Consider the following 26398-nt stretch of genomic DNA (forward strand, 5'->3'; position numbering starts at 1 on the left):
TGATATCTCCAGGGACGTTTGGATCGAAGTAATTGCAGGATCAAGTCTTAGTCACTATAGTTTCGAAGGAGAGCAATTACTGGATGACGATGGGCTCCAGGGGGCAGCAGCCTTCCCGTAATGTGGTGCGCCCACTCCATAGGAAACAATTTCGCCAGCTTGCGCTCCAGGACTGTGGTCATCAGCCAGTCCTCCAAGAACACCTACACATTAGGACACTCAGAACAGTCAGGGAAGCCAAAGAATCGAACATTATTCTGCCACGAACGGCCCTCCTCATCTTCCGCCCGTCGGTGAAGGAAAGTGACTTCCGTCCTCAGATCCTGTGTTTGGGATTGTAGGGTCTGTAAGGTAGGTTGCATCAAGGTCAGAGTCGATTCGGCATCATCCAGCTGCTCCACTAACTTGCGATGATCCACCCTGAGCAAGTTGACATCCAGAGAGACAGCATCCAGGATAGCTTGGAGTACCTTGCCAAACTGAGTGGAGTGACCTTGTAGGGTGCCGGTGAGGTGGGCCATTGTTTCTATGTTCTGATCCAAGGATGCATCCGGGAGTGTGGCATCCGTTCGCTCTAGATTCTGATTTTTGGCAACCTTGGGATGCACCATCATGTCGCCTGGGTAGGGCTGTAGAGAAGGTGGGTAGGATAGCGTCAAGCATATGATTGCGGCAGGCCCCTGGTGATTACAGCACTCCCCACGCAGACACAGCCCAGTGGCAAGGCATGGAATGACCCCCTTCAGTGGCCGAGTCAACCAGGAAACGCTCCTGTGGGCTCTTGCCCACCACAAGGTCCAAACTGAGCAAGCTGCAGCCAGGAACGGATCAAACACATTAGGCCCAGCCAATGTTCTGGCCCTAGGAGTTAAGAACTTGCTGGCACAGTCATTAGGCAGCCAGTACTGAAGTTTTCAAGAGAGCCCCCGATCACTAGGGAGCACTCACAAAGTGTACAGCAGCAATGCAATGCTGAAGTAGCCCCGGTGCATATCTCCAAAGCACCTCACACCACCCTCAAGGAACCGCCGCCCAAGACCCAGAGTTCCACACAATGCAAACTCACAGTTTCCAGGGCACCCTCGTCAGGCTGGGTTCAGGCTCCAGTTCTTCTGGCCTCAGCCAGAGGCCTGCTTGGGAAATCCGAGTTGGCATGCCCACTCCACCTGTTGGAGGCACCCACTCATTGCAGAGCTCTGCGCTCCCCACCTCAATCCGCTCACTTCAGGGCACAGGGCTATTCACAGGCATCAGATCCCAGTTCCAGCCAGGATAGTCCATTTGCTCTGAGGCATCGACCACCTCTACTGACTGTGCCGAACTGAACTCTGCAATCCAAGACATAGAGGCGGGGAGGGGGGTTGCGAGCACACGCAGCCTCCAGAGTGTCCCCTCAGCCAGAACTCATGCTCTGATGCTTCTAAACTGTCCTAGTGGTTCCAACTCCAGTGACTTGTCAGTGGGCCCACACCACCTGCTGATGGCACCCACTCACAGCAGGATCCTTGGTCCCATATCTGTGCCACTTACATCATGGGCCTGGGGCAGCACGTAGAGGCAAGCGATAGGCCTCACCACTGGCTCCAACCACCTCCAGCAGTTTGATCCGCAAGACTAGTGGTAGCTAGAGTTGGCAGTCTGGTCTCTACCTACATGTTTCCATGTGGTTTTGCCTCCCTTTAAAATTCTTGAAAATGTTTTTATTCTCAGTTTCAATTATAATTACAGCAGCATGCAACAACATAACATCCCGGCATAGGTGCGGCGGCATATCAAGGAGCGGCATATAAACAAACCACAGTTCCACACGGAATCATTTTCCGAAAGTGTGGGAAAAGAGGGTGCACAGAAAGGTCAAAGAATAAGTAGTCAACCAGAGTGGATTGTCCCTGTAGTCCCCCTCTACCGGACCATGGGGATGCACGCCTGTAACCTAAGAGGAGAGCTTACTGGTATCATCGCTTCCCACATGAGCAGAGGCCCCCGCTCCCTGCTGAGATTGACCTGCATCGCCCCTAGAATCCTGGGCATAACCTTACAAGCCATCAGTCTTGTTACCACCTCCTCCCAATACCTCTAGGTCACGCTCAGCCTGCTCATCTTGCTTCACTGTCTTCAGTCTGCATTCCTCAGCCACTGAGCTCTCTGTAAGATCTGCCAGCCACCCGGTCAGAGTCAGTGGTGCGGGCTGGCCCAATAAACAGCAATACATCTTCTCGCTAGTACCAGCCCAGGAATGCAAACTAATATTTCATCTTACTCCCCTTAAGTTGGGGGACTCTGGGCTAGCCCAACATAAAGTGCCTCATACCCCACTCCACTCGGGAGCGTAGAACCCTGCATAATGTATCAACCACCCTAGCCCAATATACCTTCAGTACAGGACATTCCCCTGGCATATGTATAAAGTGGGCAGGTCTAGTCAGGAAGATCCTAGGCATTCTCTCTGGGGTAAGATAGGCACAGTGCAAATAATAAAACTGCGTCAGCTTAAATTGTGCATTATTGAATGTGTCTTGCACTTGCGCCTTTGCACATATCCATTCCCTATCTGTCAACAGATCCCCTAGTACCTCGTTCCACCAAGGATGGACTTCCTCCCGATCTGTGCACATCTGCTTTCAGTGCCGTGTTGAGGTGCAAGATCATACCCCTGCTTGATCCCACTTTCAGCATCAACGTAAGCACCTGAGACATCACTGGCTGTGCTGGGAAGTCAGTCCAGGTCTCCTGCATTGTATTGGATAGATTTGCATACTGCAGAAATTGACCGGGTCATAGCTAAAAGGTGGCCTCTGTATTCATGAGGAACGTCCTGTTCTGTTACAAGTCTCCTCGTTTGTCCTATGGACTGTATGCATAACATGGGAAAGGCATCTCAGTTTCAATTGTGTACCCCAGCCCGTGTCTGAAAGCCCATACGCCCCCTCCATGTAGGCCCTAAGCAACCCATTTATTCCCACCTGGTCAGAGACCCTAGAGCCACCTGGGCCAACTAGTGTCAGTATAAGCGGTGGGGGGTGCCCCCTCCGGAGCAACCAAGCCAACATACTTCGCAACCTATCGCCCTCCCAGTGGAGTCTCAACCTGCATTCCCTGTGCACAAAACTATCCAGCCTATCCCAGAGTTTCTCTACCCTACGATGTGCTTCAAGGAGTCTCTCCGCCTCTGCCTGTGGGGCCGTCACCCTATGTTGGATCTGGGGGTAGAGTCTTTTCAACATCCATGAAGTCCCATTGGAGGTGCCACTGGGTGCCCATGACCCTTTTAGAGGCATTCCCCATGCACAGCTTCCTTAAGAGCTTCCCATTTAACACTGGCTCGTTCCGGGCCCCCAGTTCATATTAAAGTACCCTGTTGGGGTCTCGCCAATCTCATTGCGGAAGACCGGATCTCTTGTAGTACCTCAAGGTGGAGTATCCACAAAGGAACCGTCAGTCTCTCCGTATATCCCCGTGTGCTAGGATCAGTGGCACATGGTCAGAGACAAAGCAGGCCTGATACTCAACCTTCTGCACATACTGCGTTCTTTCCTCAGTTACCAGGAACCAGTCTAGTCGGCTGTGTGTCGTGTGTTGGAGTATAATTGGAGAACCCCCCGTTGCTATGGTATTGAACTTGTGCCAGACATCCCTGCAACACAACCTACCAAGGGATTCCATCAGTTTGACCACAATATGTGTTTTTTTTGCCCTGTCTGTGAGGGTGGCTATCCAGTGCACCATCCAGCACGCAATTAAGGTCACCACCTCATAAGTGGCACTCTCACATATGGTGCCAGTTCCCCCTCCACAATTTGAAAGAACTCCATGTCGTCTGTGTTGGGGCGTAGACGTTGAGGAAACAAATCTCCTCACCATCCAATCTCCTTAGACCAGGAGGATGCATCCCACCATATCTGCACGAAAGCTGCATAACCTAAAGAGGAGCTGTGGTGTTATCTAAATGAGGACCTCTTTAGCATAACTCGAGTACGTGGAGGAGAAGAGTTGTCCTCGCCATTTCTTTTGGAGCATCAGGGCCCCCTCATCTAACAGATGCGTTTCCTGTAACATGGGGACCTGTATCCCCCAACCTGCGCAGGTGGGCGTTTACTCTGTATCTCTTAACAAACATGTTCAAACCTTGCACATTCCAGGTCACCATTCTCACTTGACCTCCCATTGTTATCTCGGATCACCTCTACTTGCCCCCCCCACCCCCCATGCCGACAAGTAATACAGCACAGTCTCCCACCGCCCATTTCCATGGTTTAGTGCCTCTGCAACCTCATGCTGTGAAGAACTGGCTAAAAATTGCAGTGTAACAACCCCAAAAACCACCCCCGCCAAACACACAACTGCAACAGATGTGTCCCCAATCATGAAAATAATCACCCTAGAAGAAAAGACTTAACAATACATTGTGATTGCCCTCATTCAGACTCTATTTAAGGGGCCAGGAAAACCCAGGTGAGGTATGAGGGGCTTTGATGGGAGTCCCAGTAGACTCACTCGCACACCCCACAACTCCTCAGACACCAACTCACACTCCGGCTACTCTAATCAAGAAAAAAGTAAACCCCATCAACAACAAACTAAACTTTGGGGGTGAGGGGGATGGGGGGGGTTAAAACACCCTCTACCCCCAGCCGCCCGCAAAGGGCCGTAGCTCACTCCCGTACACATCACCCACAATGTCACACATTACATGACGGCTGTATGCGGCCCAGGGAAGGCCATTAATGATCAATACTTTACCCCTTCAGTTCACAGATCATATCTGTAGTCCCGTGCCACCAGTTCTGGACAAGTAGGAGGCAGACCAGGGCAGCTGACAGGCCTGGTCACTGCTTTAGGAGTGTCTGCAGCCCAAGACTCCACTACACACCCTTCTCTGGGCATTATGTCTACTCCATCTTGGGCGGGCTATCAATCGTTCCTGATCCACCTTTGATAGGAGAAGATGTCACCCGCTTCACCATTGCCTTTGTCTCTGCTTGCTCCCATCTCTGACTCTCCACATCCAATGTTACATTGCGGCGAACCACTTCCCATGCCGGGGACCTCGAGCGCTTCCGACTTTTGTTGTGCTGCCACCTCAGACTCCTCGGCGCCAGGACTGGTAGAGTCAGCACGAGGGGGCGGGGATAACAATAGTATGCCAGGCTCACCCCTGTAGATGTGGTGTCAACCAGGGGGTATCCAACAAGGGGAGCGGGAAGACGGAGGGGTGTGGCAAGCAAATAGACAACTGCCTTCACAAGTCGCTCAGGTCCCAACAGCACGATCACCTTGGCTCCCCCAGCGCAGGCCAGTATGCTGCCCATCCCCCCACTCCCCTCTGGGCGATCAGCTCACTCCGATGGGGGCCCGGCTCCTCAATTAACCCCCACTCCACTAAAGCTGGTGAGTCCCCGGCTCCTCCAGAGGACGCAGCTCTCTCCATGCACCAATAACAGTTGGGGAAGGGGTTCACCGCCTCGTGGTTCACAGTGGCTATCCTTTCAGGTCCTGATCGGGGCGCTCCTTGCCCTGCGGTGTGCTGGGTGGCCACCCAGGGTGAGGCAGAGTGAGACAGTAACTGTGGGGCCTCCTCAATATTCCAGTGGCAACAACTTACTCGCTCATGGGGATGCCCTCGCCTCGGCTCCAGGCCCATACCCCAATGAATTCAGCACAATGCCACAACTCTGTACCATTGGCGTCTCTGGCCACCTTCAAGCTGCCATGCTGTGCCCTGTGTGTCCCTGAGTCGACATAGCCCTTCTTGGTTGTGGGAGTAGCTGCGCTGCAGCAGGATGTCGGAGGATTTCTACGGTGGGACGGGAGCTCAGTTTCAGAGCTTGCGATAGGCCATCTTGCGGGCCACGCCTACCCTTTGAAATTCTTTGGCAAGTACGTTGCTTGTCTTTGAATCCTCATTCTGAGAAAGGACCATTTGTTCACATTGGCTGAAACTGAACCAGTTCCAGCAGGTACAACACTTGTGCACCTACATAAAGGTACGTGCTGCCTGCCCCTCCCCATCTCTGTTGCTTTCTGCTGTGAACACTAGCTGTCTATCTGGAATCCAGAAGAGGAGGGTGACAGTTTCACAGGGTAATAGTCGCTTTTAAGAGATCAATATATCCCTAAGACTGTGATGAAGACTTATGCTGATGAACCCTGCTGAGATAGAGGTTGACTGCTCTTCATTCTTAGACTCTGCTGTGTAACACTAGACCCTGAGACCCTGTATGTCCATACTGCCATAATATTATCAGCACATAAGTCAGATCAGACCAAAGCAGTAGCTGCTTCAGTGGCTAGATAGATCCAAAGATGTGAACAACCCACTTGTTAAAGCAGCATTGCAGGTATGAGGCCAGCTTGAGTTTGCTCAACTTGTGGCGGGCTGAGCGCCCCAGCAACTGCAGCATCTGTGAGCCAGCATCTCCCAGCAAGGTGACCACAAGTGGCAAAGCTGCAAAAATGTTGTTTCTTCTCTAGGGCACACATGTGATTCCGAAATCAAGTCCCATGCGGCTGCATCCACAACTGTCATGAAAGTCCATCACTCAGGAGAAAGACAAGATCTCAAAGAGATCACATCACTCAGAGGTCACAGTGGCACCAGTGGTTGCAGCTGCCTGTCTCTACCGCTTGCATTGCAGGCAACCTTTGTTCTCACCAAGGGTAGTAAAATATGCGTACCCTGTAGCTTCCCCGAACAGACAACTGCAATAATTTAAATTGTAGTTGTATCCCTGATTTCCCGCATCCACCATCTCTTTGCCGGCCACAGGATGGCTGTAATATATTAATTAAGATAATACAAAAAAGTCATAAAACGTCTTAAAGATATCTGTCTTTTTGCTTATTTTGGGTGAAAGGCATATATCTTTTTGAAAATGTTATTTAAACCTTTATATTATAACCTTTACAAACCACTAAATAGGAGTTGCGTCTGCTGAGTGCAGCTGCAAGGGGGTGGGGCCAGCCACACGCTGCAAAGCTCTCCCTGCTTTCCCAGAGCACAGGAAGCCAAGGAAGGAACTGAGGGGTGACTAGTGCCGCAGGGTACTTATTTGCTTCAGAGGACTCCACTTCCCCCTAGCAAACGAGCCAGGAGGCACGTCTGCTTAGTGGAACTGGAAGGGGGAGGGGTCAGCCACGTGCTGAAAAGCATTTTCTATTTCCCCGCAGTGAGGGATACGCCTGGCCTATACCCAGGCAAAGCCTGGGCCAAAGCAGGCCGGTCCTGCGCCCATCAGCGCCAGGAAGGGCACTGCGTCAGTTTGCCCTCGACCTCATCTGCCACACTTAGTGGTGGATTTTTTGCAGAGGAAAGATATGTGAGCCTCTTTTTGCCCAGATCCTTCTGCCTCTGGGTGCTCAGGTTTCTTCCTGCTGAGAGACCTCTCTGGGTGACTGTCCGCCCCAGCTGGAAGATACTGAGACTCGTGACTTTGTCTTTTGTCTGACTGTCACCTTGAGGATCTGCTGAGGCCCTGCTGTATTAGAGAGGGTCTGTGCCCCTCTTATTGACCATTGTTTCATAGTTACTCTATATCTATAAGAGTTGCCTTATTCCACATTGATACAGCCACTGACTTTTTCGGTCTAAGGTGGGTGGTCTTCTGTGTATCATTTGGTCTTAGCTGTTCATCCCTGCTGCACCTTGTGGGGAGTATTTTATTAGTGGATGGTGTCAGTTTATTTGTTCTCTTTTGAGAAATACAAGGATGGGGAAAAAGAAAAAAATTGGGCCCATTTCTAGGTGCCCCCCAGAGTATCCCACATGTTTCCACTATTGAGGGTTTTTTGACACATGCAGTGGGTGTGGTGTCCAAAGAGATCAAGTTGGCAGAAAGAAGGCTATCCCTATCTAGGGATGCCTTGCCTTTCCCCCTCTTAAGTACCCCTAGCGCAGACGGATCCCAGACGCCCTTGGGGTCCAGTACTCTTTCAAAAGCATGAGAACATGGGAGTGATCAGGCTGAATCTCTCACAGATGCTCCCTCACTGTTGAGGGGGGCTGCCACAGAGGAAAGCCCCAAAGGGGATATTATCCAGCCCTATTGCCAGACTGAGTTATAAGTATAGGCGTTGAGCAGGAGCCCTCAAGAAGAACGCTGTTGTGAGCATTGGTATACAGACAAAACCTCAAGCACCCCCTACAGCATTTGAAATCAGTCCCTCCTCTAATTATTTTGTCAAACTTGTAGGATTCCTTACCATGGCTTTTGATTATCTGGTTACCCGTATATATAAGGTGGAAAATATCATAATCCTTTTGGGGGACTCCCTGGTGGCTGCTCGTACATCTGTGATCACTTCTAATTGCCTTTGGGAACCTGCTGGTGAGCGGGAGGGTGTAACCAGCATCCCCCATGGTGACTGCTTCAATATGTCTGCCTCCCCTCCTTTCTGGATAGTGGGGGGCAGGGTCGAAAATCCATTGTCCAGACAATTGAAATCACCCACCACTATTTCCCCTTCCCTTTTTCCCAGCTCCTGTTCCTGGTACTGTGATAAGTGTTCCTACCCTACATCCATCTCGGTCCTATCTTACGCTGGAGAGGGGCGAGCCAGACCCTTTCACTTTTCCTGCGGGATCTGCAAAAAGTGAGGTTACTATACAACTCCCCCCATCTGCAGCTCCCTATGTCCCCTTAGGAAAATGGTTTCGGAAAGCTGTCCACAACTAAAAAAATAAAGTACTGCACTGGCTCTCTAAGAAGAATAAGATTGACCACATGTGTGCCAGGGACATAATAATGGTTAGGAGACTGGGCTGGGAGGGACATTCTTCTAAAATCCTTGCAGGTGACTGCATTGTAATCAACTTCTCTAGTAGATGGTGGGTAGGATACATTTTAGATCATCTTTTGTGCCGGCTGGTGCAAGAAGGGAGTATGACTTTGCTCACCTTGGGCTATTTCTAGAAATCCCTTCCTCTTTCCAGCGAGTTGAGATATTTTAGAAAAGGGTTGGTGAGGTCTATGGTACAGGGGTCTCGGGTCCATTTTGCCTCTTTACCCACCCAGGCTCCTGGTTTAACTCTAACTCTGAGTAATCACTTCAAGCCTTTGTCTGAGTTTGATGCACAGGATTGCAAGGGTGCCTCCTCTGCAATGGCGGAGGAGCGGCGACTTCCTGGTTAAGAGCCAGCAGCAGAAAAATAAAACAATACTTTTTCTGCTGCTGGTTCAGCCAGCATGGGAAGGGAAGGGAAGGGAAGGGGGGGCAGGGCTGAGCCGCGGGAGGCGGGAGGAGGGAGGAGGGATTAGGAATGGAGTGCATTAAAGGCTGTCTTAGGCCAGCCAAACATACATGCGCAGTTAGGTTTCTCCAACCTGGCTGGAGAAACTGCACAGGCCCCAGGGTTGTGTCTGAGTGGCGGTGCAAGCTGCTGAGACCAATCCTGATGCTGCTTTCATGCTAGGTGTAGCATGAAAGTAGCACCAGGATTTCTGGGGAGCCTGTTGTGGTGTGCCAGTGAATGCTGGGACACCAGAACAGGAAAGGAGTGACGAGCGATGTAGCAGCAGAGTGCAAGTTTATTATCAAAACACCCCCAACTCCCCACCCCACCCCTTGATATTTGCGGTGGCAGCTGCTGCAGGATTGACTAGGCCCCGGGTTGAATGACTCCTTGCCTCATACTCCTGTGTTCACCTTATATCCCTCCGCCACCCCTCAACACCCTTAAAGTTCTGAGTTGGAACATTGCAAGGATTAGAGGGAAGTTGGCGGACAAAGAGTGTATGAATTTTTTATGTTTTGCTGATATTATCTGTTTACAAGAGACATGGCATATTGGTGGTTCCCTTGTTTCAGATGGCTATGCCTTGTTTATTCTACCCACCTTGCCTTCCTCTAATGGCAGAGCTAAGGTAGGGCTAGTCATCTTTATTAAACTAAGCTTAAAATGGATAAAGTTGATTTACCCTCACATATTATGCTGGGCACGTTGCTGACATTCACAAACCACCTGAGGGTCCTATTGTTAATGTTCATCACTCACCCCAAGGGTAGCACGCTGTTGTGAGTGAGCCTGGCCAGCTTCTCAGCAACATTGTTGCTAGCTCATCCAGGTTTTCAGTGCTCCTCCTGTTGGGAGATTTTAATCTACACCCTTGTGCTGACTTCTATTTGTATGTGGATTCGTCCCAAGGTGGTGACCCGGTGGTTTGGCATCATGCACACTTGAAACGTAACCCTGTAGGAGATCTGTTCAACACTGTTTGTAGAGCACTCCCTTGTGAATCTTTTTAACCAGCGGGACACTTATAACAAACTGCAGATCCCAACTTTTAAGGGAGCAGGGACTGACTCCACTATTAATTATATTTTTGTTTCTGTTTATTTGCATCCCTAATTGATTTTAAGTCAGCCTGGCACCTGTTGAGCGATCATAACCCGCTTCTGGCTTCTTTCAGGTGGTCATCATCCTCTGTTGGGCCCGATTACCTTTTTTTTGGAACCGGACCTTCCAATAAGACTGGAGTGAAGACTCAAGTGGGCCAAGGTGGCCGCACAGGACTTCCAATCTTCTCTCCTCTCCTCTCCTCTTGTATTCAGGACTTAAATACCTGTCTAGATAATAGTGTCTCTGATTTGGATAGCCTGCTTACTTTGCCAACGTTGCTGGTCACACCAAGTCTGCCCTTACTGCTCCCCCTCCAGCCCATGCGGCTCCGCCCTGTAGGTAGTTTGACAAGGCATACTCTGAGGCTCATAGAGTACTTATGACTGGCCTGCACAGGCAGCCCTGTGACAGGGAGGACGAGAGGAGGGCCAGGGCTTCCTATTGCTTGGCTTGCTCGGAGAGGAAGAAGTCTCTCAAGAGGGAGCTATGGGAAAGGTTGCTGGGGCCTGTACTCTGCACGATAGCACAGAATGTTGGAGGGTTGTAAATCATCCCCTTTTTTCTCCTGATCAAGTGAGTATGCTGGCATGGACAATTTCCCCCCAGGCGTGGCAGGACTATTTTAGAGCCATTTATGATTGGGGGCATTTATGATCTTGAAGCTGGCGAAGCTTCTTTGCCTGATGAGTGGTTGTCAACTAAGCTTTGTTTTCAGCTGGAAGAGGTCAGGAAAGCCATCATGTACCTCCCAGTGGGCAAGGCACTGGTCCCAGACAGCATCCTAGGGGACATATTTAAATTTTAAGTGGATCTATGGGCCCCCATGCTGACCCAGCACTTTAACATGGCCACTTGGAAGGTGTCCCCCCCCCTCCCCCCAGTTGGAAGCATTCTATTAGTGTCCTGATTTTTAAGGAAGGCAACAGGGCCGACCCCACTTTCTACTGCCCCATCTCATAGATGGATATTGAGGTTAAGGTGTTGGGAAGGGTTCTGTTTGATCACCTTTCCATTTGGGTCAAAGACAAGAATGTCCTTTCAGAAGCCCAATATGGGTTTAGGCCTGGACGGGGCACTGTTGACCGAGCCCTGAACCTTTACATGCTGATCGAGAAGTACACTTAGGCAAAGGAGGGAGCTGTTCACCTGGCCTTCATGGACCTAAGCTCGGCCTTTGATAGAGTAAATAGAGCTAAGCTCTGGGCTGTGCTTAGGGTTAAAGGGGGGGGGGGTGTCGAACCAGCCCTGCTCTCCTTTTTGCACACCTTGCATGAGGGACTATCTGCCTCCATCAGATATGGGCCAGATGGGGAATGCACCTTGCCCCTGAAGCTGAAGAGAGGGTGCTTCAGGGATGTATTGTGGCCCTTTTTCTCTTCACTCTTTATATCAATACCCTGGACATGGCTCTTTTGGACCCAGGAGTGGACATTCAGAGTGCAGGCAGTTGTCGACCACCTGTTCTTTTTTTATGTGGACAACACTATTCTGATGTCACGTATGGCTAAAGGTCCACAGCGTCTCCTCGACCTTTTTGTCACCCGTATGTATGGTCTTGATCCTACCACTAACTATTCTAAACCTCATGTCATGGAGGTGGGCCCAAGGAATGTTAGATGAAAATGTTTATCAATCAAAGGCCAGCCTGTTACCAGGGTTGATCACTTTTCGTATTTAGGGATCCTACCTGACTATAGTCTTTCCTCACAACCTCTGTTAAAGAAAAACGCCATGAGGTTCAAATCATCTATTAATGGGATCAGTGTCCTGGTGATACACATGGGACATTCTCATGTGGAGGCAATGCTAAAAGTATTTAGGGCTAAGTGTGTCATGGATGTGATATTTGGGGTTATGTGTCCTCCCCCAGCTTCAGGTCATTGAAAATTCCTTGTTGAAAGGTCTCCTCAAAGTCCCACAGGGCACGCTCTCGGAGATGCTTCACGAGGAAGTGGGTATTGGGTACATCTCAGACCTGATTGGTCTGCGCCCCTTGTTACTTTAGGTTTCCATTTGGTTGAAGGAGGATCTGTCCCTTAATAGGCTCATCTTGCGTGACTGCCTGGCCTTGAACGGTATGTCACGTGTTCCCTCGCTTTCATATATTAGACATACCCTAAACTCCTTGGGTCGTCCCAAGCTTTTTGTTGAACTTGAATGCATAGTAAGGAGGGATATACCATGCCTAAAACAGGCCTTTTTAGGGTCGAGCCTGCGTTGCATGCGCTCGCGCATGCGTATCGCTAGCAAGACGCTTTAGGTATTAGAAAAGGGCTCGGAGCCCCATCAACGTCACGTCAGTGTCTTTCATTGGCAAGTTGGCTTGCCTGTTAGAATCCGCTTCTTTTGTTTATTGGAAGGCACGCACACGTCATGCCTTTTCCGTGGTTAGCCCTCCTCGAGCGCAGCGACCAAGTACGGAAAACATGCAAGGCTCTCTGTGGTTGTGGACTACTTTCTCTCTGTTTTCGGAGCTCGATCTCGCTGGGCAGAAGTCGAGCGCTTCGTTAATTGCACTTTTGCCAGTTACGTTAATAAACGCACTTTGTGTGAACTGTACAGCGCGATCGCGCTGTTTTTTTTCTTTAAATGCAGGAAAAATCCGGTTGGGAGTTTACAACAGCTGTAACTCCGACAAATGCGAGACCCTAGTGCATTGCAAATGCTTGTTAACTAGGGCAGTTGCGTAGCGAGAGGCCACGGCCCTTCATAAGTGTACTATGTGCCATTTTGTCATGGTGAAAACTGTCCCTTGAAGAGAACCCTACTTGATTCTTGAGATTTCAAAGTTCATCGCAGGTTGTTAACCTATTTTAGATTTAACTTGTTTCACCAACTTTTGTTGCCTAAAGGGACTTGGTTTAAAGTTTCGGATCTTCTGGCATATTCCTGTGATGATGTTTCTTTTCTTGACACTTTTCACATTGTCATGACATGCCCAAGATTTAACAACCTTCATCACAAGTTTATTCGTCCACTCCTGCCTTCAAATCTTAATCAAGTGAGGCCTGCTTTTCTCTTTCTCCAGTTGTTAAAATCGCCCACTATTTGTTTCTTCCTGCTTCACTTTTTATCTGGTGTTATGCATGGGTGATGAATTTTAGTACATGTTTTTAAGTGGGGTTTGTCCTGTTTAAGTTTGGATTTAAGCTGTGATTTAATCGTGTTTTTCAGATTTTCACAGTCCACTATTTGTTTTTATACGTGCTAACTGCAAATTTTGTTGCATGTGATTTTGTGTTTTCTCTTTTTTTTGTATTTTATTATGTATAGTTTTGTGATTTTCCTGAAAAATTGAATAAAGTTTTACTTACTTTCTTATTCACTAAACACCTTGACGATAATTATCCAGCTATTATAGACCTTGACAGTATGTAAGCATGAACTCCCAAACATTATAATAAAGTATAATTATGTGCAGCCATTTGACATGTGGTAATGAGAAAAGAAAAAAAGAGGGACACTATAGAGAGCTCCTCAGAAATCATGTGGAACCAGAGCCAATAGCCAAAGATCTTTCCTAATGATACAGCAACTACCAATGCTATATCAAGGCTATACTCATTGCCACCCACCCTGGCACTGATCCAGAGGAATATAGACAAGAACAGTTATTTATTCTCAGTAAAAACTAGAGAGACTGAGTGAGGCCTTCAAATGTCTCTAGGCCAAGGTGCCCTGCAAAGAATGTCTGGTGTGCATTTTCAGAACTTTGTGTGGTTCATTGCTGTAGCTGTAGCAACTACTTAATTTTAAGATTTAGGTGCATGCGCCTTGTGTTGTGGGTCTCAGTATGGGAACTGTGCATGGTGTTGCATGCTACCTATGAAGAACATAAGCAAACTTCATTCTTCGGGATGGAATAGTGTGCTGCCAGTCATTATTAAAGGGTGCATATGTTTGAGGTTTGGTAAGGATTGTTTTATTTTTCTTGCAGGTTTTGGAAAAGCAGTGTGAGAGGAAGCTAACAGTACGTGCTCTCTGGCACTGGTCCTTGTCACTTCAGGGCAAGGTACGAAAGTCTTAGTATTGTGTTAGTATACACCTCATCATAGAACAACAGTGTGTTTTCAGAGTGTTTTTGTTTGTAGAGAATGTCTCTGCTGTTCTATCAGTGTGGGAAACTTTGATATTTATTGTAATGTATCTGTTCTTAATGTATATATTGGTGTTCAATTTCTTAGCTAGTGCGTCCCCTTTTTTCTTTATCACATGTGCCTTTCATTATTTGTTTTAATTATGTATCATGTAGACTTAAGGGACAAAACCTTGAGTTTAAGACATTTTCAGATTCAAACTAGTTGTCCTCCTCAGGACCTAGAATTGGTTCTGAGGGTTGTCATCAGAAAGAAGTCACACAACAGAGTGGACAACTTGGGCAGTATTTGGTGATATTACAAGGTAACTAGGTTTGCTCAATGGCAACCAGTGTGAGGGCTACCTTCAGTAAGAGATTCTGTCCAATTTGTGGATATTAAAGATAACCCGAACTGGCTGGTGCTTTAGGAAGCATCTCTATGGGATATTCCTATAAATAAATTTGGAATTGATCTGGCCACCAAATGATGAGTATCAGATAGTAGAAAGTGAAGACTACTGCACAGTTTAAAAAAATACCTTTATTAGGTTGTGTTTCCATATAGTAGGAATATGAACGCATCAATAGTTTCACCTCTCATTACTGTTAGCCTTTTAGGTGTTTTTTTTACGGAGGTGTTGCCTCTTATCTACCAAGATGTTACAACTTTTAAACAATTTAACCAATAAATAAACAGTTTTCCTCTTGCAGGCCCAGTATTTATAAATTTGGCATTGACAGATAATGAACTATCCTGTGTGATATTATGTAATGGGCAGTGTGTGGGATAGGACTGTGATCGTTTGTGCTAGGTGATCAGTGTGCTGTAGAATGCTGCACAGTTAGTAGAGTTGACTCAGCTGCTATTGATCACGAAGTATGATGAACAAAAATCATATGGTATCCTGGATGAGCCCCAATTGTCTTACAGTATTCCACTGCTCAGTCAATATTCCTAATAAGCTTGTTTGTAGGACAATGTGGAGAGGATGAGTGAAGGTGCTGTAGCCACAAGCATTAGATCATTTCCCCTTCTTTCAGATTTGCAAAGATTCACCAAATAACATTGTGCAATTTATATAAGACTTCAACTTGTCAATACCTCTGGTGCAAAGTGACCCCTTTTTTTAGTGGCCATTCCCTAGTTTAGCATTTTTTTGAAACTCACCTGCTGGTAATCCCCAACTCTAACATTAGGACACTGCTACCCAGTGCCCATTTTATGTGCTTTAGCCTCCAAAACGTGTTGAAGTTGGACGATTGGCACATTTAACATTCCTCTATGGCTATAGTATATGCTGCATACATACACCCATGCCATGGAAAGTTACTTGTGGAATGCAGCAGCTTTTGTGCCATCCACTACGGTGGCAGTGAAAGCATGGCTTCAGGCCTAACCTGTGCAGCCTGAAAGCACCAGCTTGAGCCCTGCTGCCCAGACCTGTCAATCACAAATCACCTTTTGACACGCAGTTGGGAATCCTTATTTGAAATATTAAATAAGCACCAAGCACACCTTGCTGCACAATATATTTCAGAATAGAACATATATGAAATCAGAAATTGCATGTTCCCCCGGTAACTAGGCTCAAAATGACATTGTCACTGGTCAGAGTGTAACTGTCACACAGGAAAAGTAAAAGTCTATATCATATAGCTTAGTTTATAAATTTTGATTTGACTAACTACAGACTCCATTTTAAGACCCCTTTTTATATTTCCTAAAACCAGTCTAAGGGTAAACTCTGATTTTTATTCAATATATGTGAAATGCAACTTTTAGAAAGCTACCTTTACCTTGCCTGAACATGCTGGAAAATATTTTAATATAGCTCTCCAGCAACTGCCTACATTTTACCTGTCCTGAATTTGTTGTGAAGGTGGTGTAGAAAGTGCTCCCAGAGCAGGGACAATAACTTAGGGGAGGTGTTTTCTGCCCTGGCAGAAACCTCAGTTGGGGTAGACCCAGGAATGTAATGTATTTTAAAGGGGCCTTCCTTCTCATAAGTAAATGTTAGGGGACACTGGGAAAAGCCCCATCTTTTGTCTCTCTAGTCAGGCTGCCACCACACCCAGTGGGAGGAAAACTATCCCAGAACTGGTTTTGTTGATCACAGAGGAGGGGACTTCTCATTATCCTGGCCACACCTCTGGTGGGCACACAGGCTCTGCCCAAGGGGAGAAGTATTCCCTACTTGGATTTTTATAGTGAATGGCCCTGTGAGATTGTTTGCAATAGTGAAAACAGGAACTGCTGAAACTCTGGACAGTGTTGCCCCAGGGAAATTTTACCCCATTGTTAAGGGAGTGCCCTAGTTGGTGCCAGGCATAAATGTGGTACCCCAAGGCACCTCCTCAGCTAATTAGAGGCAACTGGACTTCACTGTTGGCCTCTGCCTGACACCCTGAGAGTCTGTAAGCGCCCTATCCTGAGGCAAGGGGGAGTTAGAAGTGTACTACTGTGGTTGTTTCGGCATCAGAAAAAAGATTAGAAACTTTGAGAAACTTTTCTTCCGGAGTTCTGTCAGAAAAAAATATCAGACTAGCAGTTCCTAGGTGTCTGATTGAATTTCTACTTCACCAAGCTCAAAGCTTTCAGCACCTCCAAAAAACAACTAAGTCTCATTATGCATTGGAACTTGAAAGTTTTATCAGCAAGAAATCTCCACAGTGCCAGTGCTCCAGCTGGTTCAGTCAGCTTTAAGTATCTGGCTTTCAGGTTTGATGAGGGTGCTGCAATTTCAACAGTGGCCCTCTCAGGGAGGTTTTTTCCCCTCAGAAAATGACAATGCCCTTTTCTGAATTGGGGCTCAGAAACATTTTTGAACATTTTGACTTCCAGACTTTCACTAGGACCAATCCACTTGTTGTATCTGACTAGGGTTCACTCACATGTTTGCCGATTCCATCGACTATCATTAGCCCTTTGCGCTTTTTGATGCTATTGCCATTTAAATCTTTAAAAAGTCATATCTCCGGTTCCCCTCCATTGGATTTATGTTTTCATTTTTTACTCAAAATGTTTTTATTGTGTTTTGTGTGATGTTGCCTACTGTGTATGAACTGCTTAAATACTCTACATATTGCCTTTGATTAAAGCCGGACTGCTCCCTGTCATGTTATCAGTGATTGAGCACAGGTTATTTTTCTTAGTTTGTGTGACAACCACAGTTACTAACTTTATTCTTTGAGGTAGACACTTACTTGTACACTCCAAATAAAAATCAGTTTGTCTACAACTTTAACACCGAATTGGATTACGTCAGGGGAGGAGTGCAATTCAGGTTATTCAACGAATGAGGTAGATCAAGGGTCTGAGATAAATTTTAAAAAGAATCTGGTGGGAGGCGAGGAGCTTTGTGGGATCACACAATTGACAGTCAGGAGCAAACCTCAAAATATGAGGCAATTCAGCACATTGGCAGGTCAAAGGCTTTAGCAAAAGTGACACAAATGGAAAGGGCCTCAGCAGTAGTGAATCAGTGTCAAAAGTCACTGATAAATGTAAGCTGACCAACTGGGAACAGCTTCTAAGGTCTACGGTTGCCAGTTGTTTGTCCTATATCTCAACCACTTCTTTCTCTGTCTCATGCCTTGCGTGAAAACCTAACTGGTAGAGAGCCAGTTTGCTGTATTCCTCAAATTAAGCCTGTAGGTGAACACTTAGTGCTGTTTTCCTAGGATCTTGGTCAGCCAGAACAATTGCACAGTCAGCAGGAAGTTGCTACACAGATTAGAGTCTAACCCGGACTTTTCAATAAGTCTGCGATGAGTGTCCATTTTATAAGAGTTGGAGACAGACACCTTGGCAAAAAGACAAATTTGAGGGCCTTGGCCAAAGATCTCAGCGTATGTTTTAGTTGCAAGAGCGTGATTGAAAATTGAAAGAAAGGAAATTATATGACCAGGGAGCTGTACAACATGCAAGGCAGACTACAAAATGTACTAATTAGTGAAGCCAGCGGATCTTCTTGTGCCATTTGTTTTTAATCGGTATTTGTGTCATTGGGTCTCTACCAGTATTGCTCAATCGATGAGGGATTTCCCTACTTACAAGGGTGTCTTTTGGCAGGTATTTGATGGTTGGGTGCACTTTGTTATGGAGCAGCGTCGGAAGAAAGCACGCATTGCTCAAGCCGTGGAGCGGTACCGCAGTGATCTTCTGCAGACTGGAGTCAGAAGCATCCTACAATATGTGTCAGGCATGAAGCAATTCCGTGGGCAGCTAAGAGCTCAACATCAGGTGCAGGTAAGATTCAGATGTCAGCTGAGAATCAAGGAATATTGTCCACTATGTAACGGACAGGCAGCCTTATTCATTGTTTTATTTGGCTTTAAAATGTTGCCATATAGCATGTTACACTGTGGCACCGTAGTGGCTACCATAGGGAGAAAAGCAGTAGGTTAGGGCAAATGCATAAAGTCAAGTTATTTTGGGCAGAGTATGTGCCCAGAGTGTACAGTATATGTAGGCTGAAATTACTGTTCAAATGGGGGTGAACAGGTGGAGTTCATACTGGGAAGAATTTGGGCAGTGCTGAAGGGCAGTTTTAGAGATCAAAGTTGAGTAATAAAATGATCAGCAAGTTAAAAGCATGCCATGCTCACCTCACTAAAAAGCCTTGGGATATCCTCCATCTGAGATCTTGTCGTAGGGAGAATCCGGTAGTATTACTCTGATGTTCACCTACCTGGGTCATTGATTGAAAATGAGGCTCCCATCAGCCCTTAGCATCCTAGGACTTGAATAAGAACTGTAATGGAAGATGTGTTTTTTTTTTTTTTGTAAATCTTTTTATTTCATTTAACAAAGAGGGTGGGTACAGCATCATGGCAGGACAAGTAATTGCATACAGTATATTCCCTCACCAAATCTCCTAGGCTATTCATTCCACTGCTATCACATCGATCACATTGGTGCTTGTACGGCCAAACACTATTTCGTCCTTAGTGGGTCTGGCTTTCATCCCCTCCCCTCCCAATGTGTCCACCAGGTCAGGGCCTCTGTAAGCCTTCCATGTCCCCCAGATCTTTTCCCACTTTTTCGTTCAGCCCCTCCCTTTATATATCACCCACTCTGCCCTCTGACACCAATCTAAGACTTTTCCCATGCAGACAGTTCTGGAACCTCTTGTCTGCCCCATGCCTTGGCGATATTTCATTTTCCAATTCCCTGGGCTAGTTTCAACCAGATCCATCAATATCTCGGCCACAGGACATCCTCCTGTATCCCCCAACAGTAATGTCCTAGCTTCGAGGGGTACTCTCAATTCCGCGACCCTTGACTCAATTTGGATCAGTACCCCTGTATCAATGGGCATGCCCATACAGTGTGGAAAAATTTGCCCTCTTCAGCATATCTCCTGAGGCACAAAGGTGAAGTTGCTCTCCCAATTTTGTGCAGTAGGGTCCTGGAGTAATATGATCTAAGGCGTATTTGCCTTTGGATCAATCTAAAGCACGCCCTTATGGCAATTTCTCTAAGTTCCTTCAATGCCTCCCCGAATCCTCGTCATCTAAAACCCCAAAGTCCTCAGACCAAGCTTCCCTCACACCTTCTATTACGTCTGGAGCATTATGCATTGATTTCTTATAGATCACTGAGATCCCTTTCTCCAGGACAGGTTGCGTGAGTACCCTGTCTTCCAAATTGGAAAAATCCTGCAACTCCTCAACCTCTACTATATGTCTCCAGAGTGCATGGCCCAACCGAAGGTATCGGAAACTGATTCCCTGAGGCCAAACTCACCTCGGAGCTCTTCAAATGTGACCATGGCCGATCCTTTCCACACATCTCCCAAATGTTCAATTCCTATCAATTCCCACTGTTTGAACCCAGTCAGACCCCTAACTTCCGCCAACAAATCACTATCTCAAAGTGGGCTGTTAGCCTCTCCCCCAAGCCCAGAAATGCATTTGCCTCCTTCCACGCTTGTACTACTATCCGTGTGTGCTGTAGGAATAGTCTTTCTCTTTTAACATCACACATTAGGGCCTCAGGGCCTCCCCTACCCATTGTGCTCCTATCAACTCGGCAGGCTGGGTCTTGTTGGTCCACACCCCCACTCCAAAGCAGGCTGTGTATTTCTTTCTCTATATTCCGAAAGACTTCCCTGGGAACCCTGTAGGGTGTATTCTGCAAAACATACAGGAACCTATAGCCCCTCCCTTTCCTCCTCAGTGAGCATATTCAGGGAGTACCGGGCCTTGGGAGATGTGCACCCTCAGTGCATGTTGCAACTGAAGATATTTATGGAATTTCATGGATGATAGGGGATAGGTCAGTCTTTTCAGATTTGCTGTCAATTTCCAAATCAGCAGGATGAAATTAAGGTTCCATTCCAGCTCAGGCATGGAGCGCGATGTGGATCCCCAGGTAGCAAAAGCTCAAGTGTTGCACAGGAGTGGCCGTTTTCTGCTCAACACACGCTCGAGAGGGATGGAGCGGGACCAGCACCAATTTAGCATGAATAACCCATAGGCCAGGAGCCTCTTCATGCTGCGTGGGCTGTCTCCAAAGGCTTAGACAAGAACAGAGGAACGTCGTTAGCATATAAAGCGATAGTCGTCAGGGCCCCTATCCCATGTCCAGCCCTGAACCTGTGTATCGCAACCAATAAGTCGCACCAGGAGTTCGATGACCAGTGTGAGCGGGGGCAGGGTTGGGGATGGTAGAAGGCAACCATGCTAAGTGCCCGTGCGAATAAGGAACAGGCCATAGACCACACCATAGGTTTACACCCATGCAGTCTGATTGGAATAAAGCAATTTGACATAGCCACAGGAAACTGGTCCCAATCCGCCTTCTGAAGGACCTGAGACAGGTAATTGCAGTCCACCGCTTCAAATTATTTTTCAAAATCTATTAACAGCAGGGCTGTGTTTGGTGTCAGTGTGCCAATGCAACATGGAATCTTCTGAGGCAATGTCTCGTGCTCCAAGCTGGCATAAAGCCACATTGGTCAGGGTGTATAAAGGTGGTCAGGATTGTTTTCAATCGATTAGCTAACATTGTGGCAAAGAGTTTAATTTCCCCATTGACTCGTGAGATGGGCTGCTAGGCCGCACAGGAATTGGGTGGGGCGTTTGACTTTGGAAGTACTGCATTGGTTGTCATATTAAGTCCTTGTGGAAATTGGCTTATTTTATTGGCTTTGTTGTAAAGCACAAGCAGATGTGGGGAGAGAATAGCTCTATATGTACTATATAATTCAGTAGGGTAACTGTTGGGGCCAGGTATTTTCCTGGTCGGCAGGTCGGAGATGGCGGTGGCTATCTCTTCAACCGTAATTGGCTGCTCTAAGTCATTTCTCTCAGCCCGTGACATTCTTGGTAATGCAATGTTGCCCAACAATGGGGAGTCCTGTTTGGTCTCTAGTCTCACAACTGCAACGTACAGTCGGCGGTAGCAGCTCGCAAATGCCCAGACTGTGACTGGTGTGGAGCGAAGTAGGGTGCTATCAGCATCTAACACCTGAGGGATCACATGAACAACTAGGGGCCTGGTAGGCAACCAGTAGAGCAAATTGCCATTTTTGTTGCCCCATTCATATATCCTTGCCATGGCGGCGCGCCAGACCTGGCACTTCTCTAGTGAAACATGCAAAATCTCAGTGTGGGCAAGTGCAGGCTGTCGAGAGACTTCGCCTTGGGGGGGTAGCCGAAGGGTCTGAACCTCCATTTGAGTGATGTGCTGGAGCCTGTCTTTTGTCCTTTGACTGGAGAATACTTTTGGTGTACCCTCTAATGGTAGACATCCAGGCCGCCCATAAGGTGCCAGCAGACTCCACTGATTAGTTTTGAAATATGGCATTAGCTCATCAAGGAGACCCCTAGAATAAACTTTGTCTTTAGGATTCCACTCATTGAGGCAACACAGAGGGCGCTGAGTAGGAGTCTTGGAGCCTAGACTGAGTAGAACGTAGGATTGATCAGAAATTCCTCTCAGAAGAGTTTGTATCTCTGAAATGTGCAAACAGTCATTTGCTGGCATGAGTGCAAGGTCTGTGCGTGCGTGTGAGTGATGGGCCGCTGATGTGGGTGTACTGTCTTTAACTGGGTTCTGTAGTCACCATGTTTCGCATAAACCAAGGACCTCAATCCAGTTGGACAGTTGACAAGCCCTTGCACACCTGTGTTTGGATGGGATACCTGTAGAATCAGCACAGGTGTCTAGGACGGCACTGAAATCTCCTCCCACCACTGTGATACCACTCTGGAACACCAGGATAAAGGTCTGTGAGAGTTTGAAGAAAGGGCTCAGTTGCTGATGGGTGGGGTGGCGTAAGAGTACTCCAAATTAGGTCCTTGCCCTTCCACTCTACCCTTGAGTACAAGAAAGAAGATATCGGCCTTGGGCACCAGGGAGAACACGGCTAATTACCATAGGAAAGGAGCGGTGATGGAGAATTACCACCCCTCCACCACACATTTCCCCCCCCCCCCCCCCACCTGCAACCCCCCCACCCACCAATGCCCTGCGCAAAACCAGCATGGAAGACTCGGTTATATCCCGAATGGAGCAAAAAGGGGCGGGGGGTACCCAGAAAGTGTCTCCTGAAGCATCAGAATTGCAGGGGGTGTTGGGGTGGGGAGGGGGGTATGAGTGTAGTACAGGATTGAGGACCGCTTGATATGGTCTGACAGTTCATTAACATTCCAAGAAAAGATCTGGAAATCTGTGAACGTTGGTATGTTAGCACCACGCATGTTGCATTGGGTACAGGCTGAAAGACTGTTGCTGCAATAAATGTCAATATGGTGAAACACTGTATGCTCTAGTGTGGCATAGTAGCAAATGCAGAACAACATATAGAAACAAAATACAGTTAAAGTAAAACAATAGAGAAACTAATCCCTTCCCCACAAAAGCTCCCCACCCCATACTTCTACCCTGGAAGCATCTGTAGTCTCTTGAACTGTAGCAAAACCCCAAAACATTACACGTGTAAGACGTGGAATGGTAGACTCCCTCCTTTTAGCAGTATCTCAAACTAGCCGTTATCCAGTAAAGGATGGGGTTGCAATATCAACTCAAGCTGGACCTCATTTCCGCAGACAGCTGGATGGCCCTCAGTCATGCCGCAGGACATTAATGGTCCCCCAAAGCATTAGTGGTAGGCTGTGAGAGGGGTTTGCAATGCCCCTAGTGGGGCTTTTGACTGCAGACCAGATGCCTCTGAATCCGGTGAAGGTGACTTGGTCGTTGCGTGTCCTTGGCCTCTGCGAGGGGGGGGTCTAGGATCCTCCATTTGGATTGGTCAGTTATGGGTTTCGTCTGTGGGGGTACTGTCCTAGAGGACAGAGGAGACCAATTCGGGTGATGCAGCTATCTGTTCTCGGTGAGCCATTCCCACTCAGCCTTTGGTGTGTCGAAGAAAATCGCCACCCACCCCACCAAAACAATCACATTCAGTCACATAGGGAACAGGAGCATGTATGAGAAACCCATGGCCTACCTTCAACTTTTGTTTAACCTCTGTGTATGACCTCCATTTAGTTTGCAGTGTTCTAGCATAGTCCCGGAACATTATCTAAGAGTTTTCGTAATGGAGGACTGTGAGTTGTCAGACTTAACAAAAGATGGAGTCTCTATCATTAAAGTTGAGAATGCGTGCAATCATGGGCCTGTGCAGGACTACGATAGGCGATTTAGGCTTTCGGGCTCTCTGCACCTCTTCCACCACAAACAAGATGTACAACTTGCCAGCTGGCATTCAGGATCTGAGCCACTCTTCTAAGAACTCATTTGGATTCAACATCGCCGTGCCTTCAGGGAAGCCAACTAATCTAAGACTGCTGTATCAAGATCGTTTTTTGGCATCTTCTGCCCGATCAAGCACCTCCAGAGTTTGAGGCATGAGGCAAGATGCTTTGGCTTTCAGTTCAGAGAGGTCATCTTGCACCATTGATATTCGCTCCTCAGCTTCTCTAATCCTTCAAACAACATTGTGTAGGTCTTGGTACAGGAGCCCCACATCGACATGAACCTCTGCAATCTTGGTTTCAGCTACTGTTTGCAAAGTGTGGATGGCCTGCAGTATCGTGGAGAGGTTCCCAGTGTCAGTAGGTAGGCAGGCTCTGGAGGATTCCCCCATGGCCAGGGGACCCCACCTGGACTAGTGGCAAATTTGTCTATGCAAGTTATGGAAGATTGAGGTTGGTGAGTCTTATCTTTTTCTGTGACTGTGGCAGCATGAAGCAGGGGTGCCCAGCCAGCTTGCCATTTCAGAATAAGGCAGCACAAGCAGTCAGGCACCTATGTGACCAGCAGTAACACGGAAGGTCATACAGACGTGATCAGGCTATTATACAAGATTTCAACCTTTGGCTCATCTTTAGTCCAGGCTAGTCACCTAGGCCTTGTGTTTTAAGCAACCCCCGCTTGCATCTCCTGTAGCGGTATTGGAGCTTATCAGTCAATATACTGTCATATTTCTTGCCCGCGATGGAGCGATGCAGTCCAGAAGGGGCAATCAATGGCAGGTAGAGGAGGGGGAGGTGAGGTGAGGAGAAAGGTAACAAATCAGTTTGGGAGGTTCACATTATAAGGCCACTAGGAGCCCCACTGCCCCGATGCTCCAGAGAGTGATACTTGTGCAGCCCACACCCCGGGTCTCCTGACCTAGTATGCCTCGTCAGTCCCCCAAGGCATTAGCTGGAGCACCAGTGATGCCAAGCAGGTGTAGTCAGAGTCAATGTCGCCTCAGCAAGCCTCGCCGTGTTACGGGCTCACACCCAGGCCAGCAGCACGGCCTGCCTCACCTCTTCTGGCAACAGCCTGGTGTCGTCTCTTGGGTGCAGCAGACCAGTCATCGTAGGTCGCCAGTAGGAGAGTTAGGCATCAGCGGCAGCACACTGACACTTTTAAGCTTTCTGCCAGGCTGCCCATTCCCACTGGGTCCAATGGCCGAGCCTGCGCTGCCTCTTCGTAGTGCCCGTTCAGTCGGCAGCAGTGATCGGGTCCCATGTCGCAGCAGAAAGATGTCGCATAATGGTCTGGTAGGCCTTGTGATGAGGAGGCCTGTAACAGGAGGGCTCCCAGTGGCCTCTGATCCTTGTGGGAGCGGCCAATTAAAATGCAGCCGGCCCCTGTTCTGGAGCTGATTCGCTACTTGGCCACCCTGGAAAGAGGTATAGTCATAAATGGCCCCAACTACCGATCTCTAACCCACTCTGACCTCCGACCACAGGGAAGTGTCTGCTAGAGGTGGCTGATGGCGGCAGATGAGAGGGGGCCGGAGCACTCTTAGAGTGCAATCGGGCCTAATGGGACATGTCTCTGATTTGTTCCGAAGTGTCACCTATTGCTTCACCTTTAATGTCCCTCTTAACAGTCAATCCTAACATTAGGAACTTTTTAGAACTGCAAGATATTGCCTTCCCAGATTGTCAGCAGTACTCAGTTCTTTCAATGAGGATATGTCCACCAAAGGTTTGTGGGGTTTCTTTACTTACTGTTTTAGAAATTCAGTCATTGAATTCTATCTTATGTCCATAAAATAAAATATGTAAGAAGTCCCCTAAACCGCTTTTAGTTATGTTTTTAGAGCAATTAATAAATAAACCTTACTTATTAAAGGTTTAAAAATACTCCTTTTTATAAGTGTGACCAGTCAGTCAAAACAGCTGTATGTAGTACATTTTGAATAGAACCACCATTGTCCCTTCTAGAAGAATAGAATAGGGAGTTATGGAATTAGTTTGACTATTTCAGCAAGAACAGTGTCAAAAGACACGGAGAAAACAGACGATTTCAAGGACATCTTGATGTAAGCCAGGTAACCTCCGACCTTACTATATACCACTAAGGATTCAGTGGATCTGACTCCTCAAGACCTTTGCATGTGCATCTCCACCAGGAACTCCTGTTGGTTAAGACTCTCAGCTCCCTCTCTCCTCAAGCTCTGCAAAAAAAAAAAAAAGGAAAATCCCTTTTTCAATCTCAGCCCTCTGACGCTAAGTCAATGTTGAAAACAGTTGGT

At 47.5% G+C, this 26398-nt stretch overlaps 1 protein-coding gene across 1 annotated transcript in view; it reads left to right on the plus strand.

Moving 5' to 3' along the window:
- The window catches only part of SFI1 (SFI1 centrin binding protein), a 328160-nt gene that overhangs the window by 229724 nt on the left and 72038 nt on the right, over positions 1 to 26398 (plus strand). The window contains exons 24-25 of the mRNA XM_069215083.1: positions 14274 to 14348; positions 18487 to 18663. Coding sequence (XP_069071184.1) covers positions 14274 to 14348; positions 18487 to 18663 — 252 coding nt within the window. The remainder of the gene's footprint in view (positions 1 to 14273; positions 14349 to 18486; positions 18664 to 26398) is intronic.

The sequence above is a fragment of the Pleurodeles waltl genome, chromosome 11, assembly GCF_031143425.1.
Source record: "Pleurodeles waltl isolate 20211129_DDA chromosome 11, aPleWal1.hap1.20221129, whole genome shotgun sequence".
NCBI classification, from domain to species: domain Eukaryota; kingdom Metazoa; phylum Chordata; class Amphibia; order Caudata; family Salamandridae; genus Pleurodeles; species Pleurodeles waltl.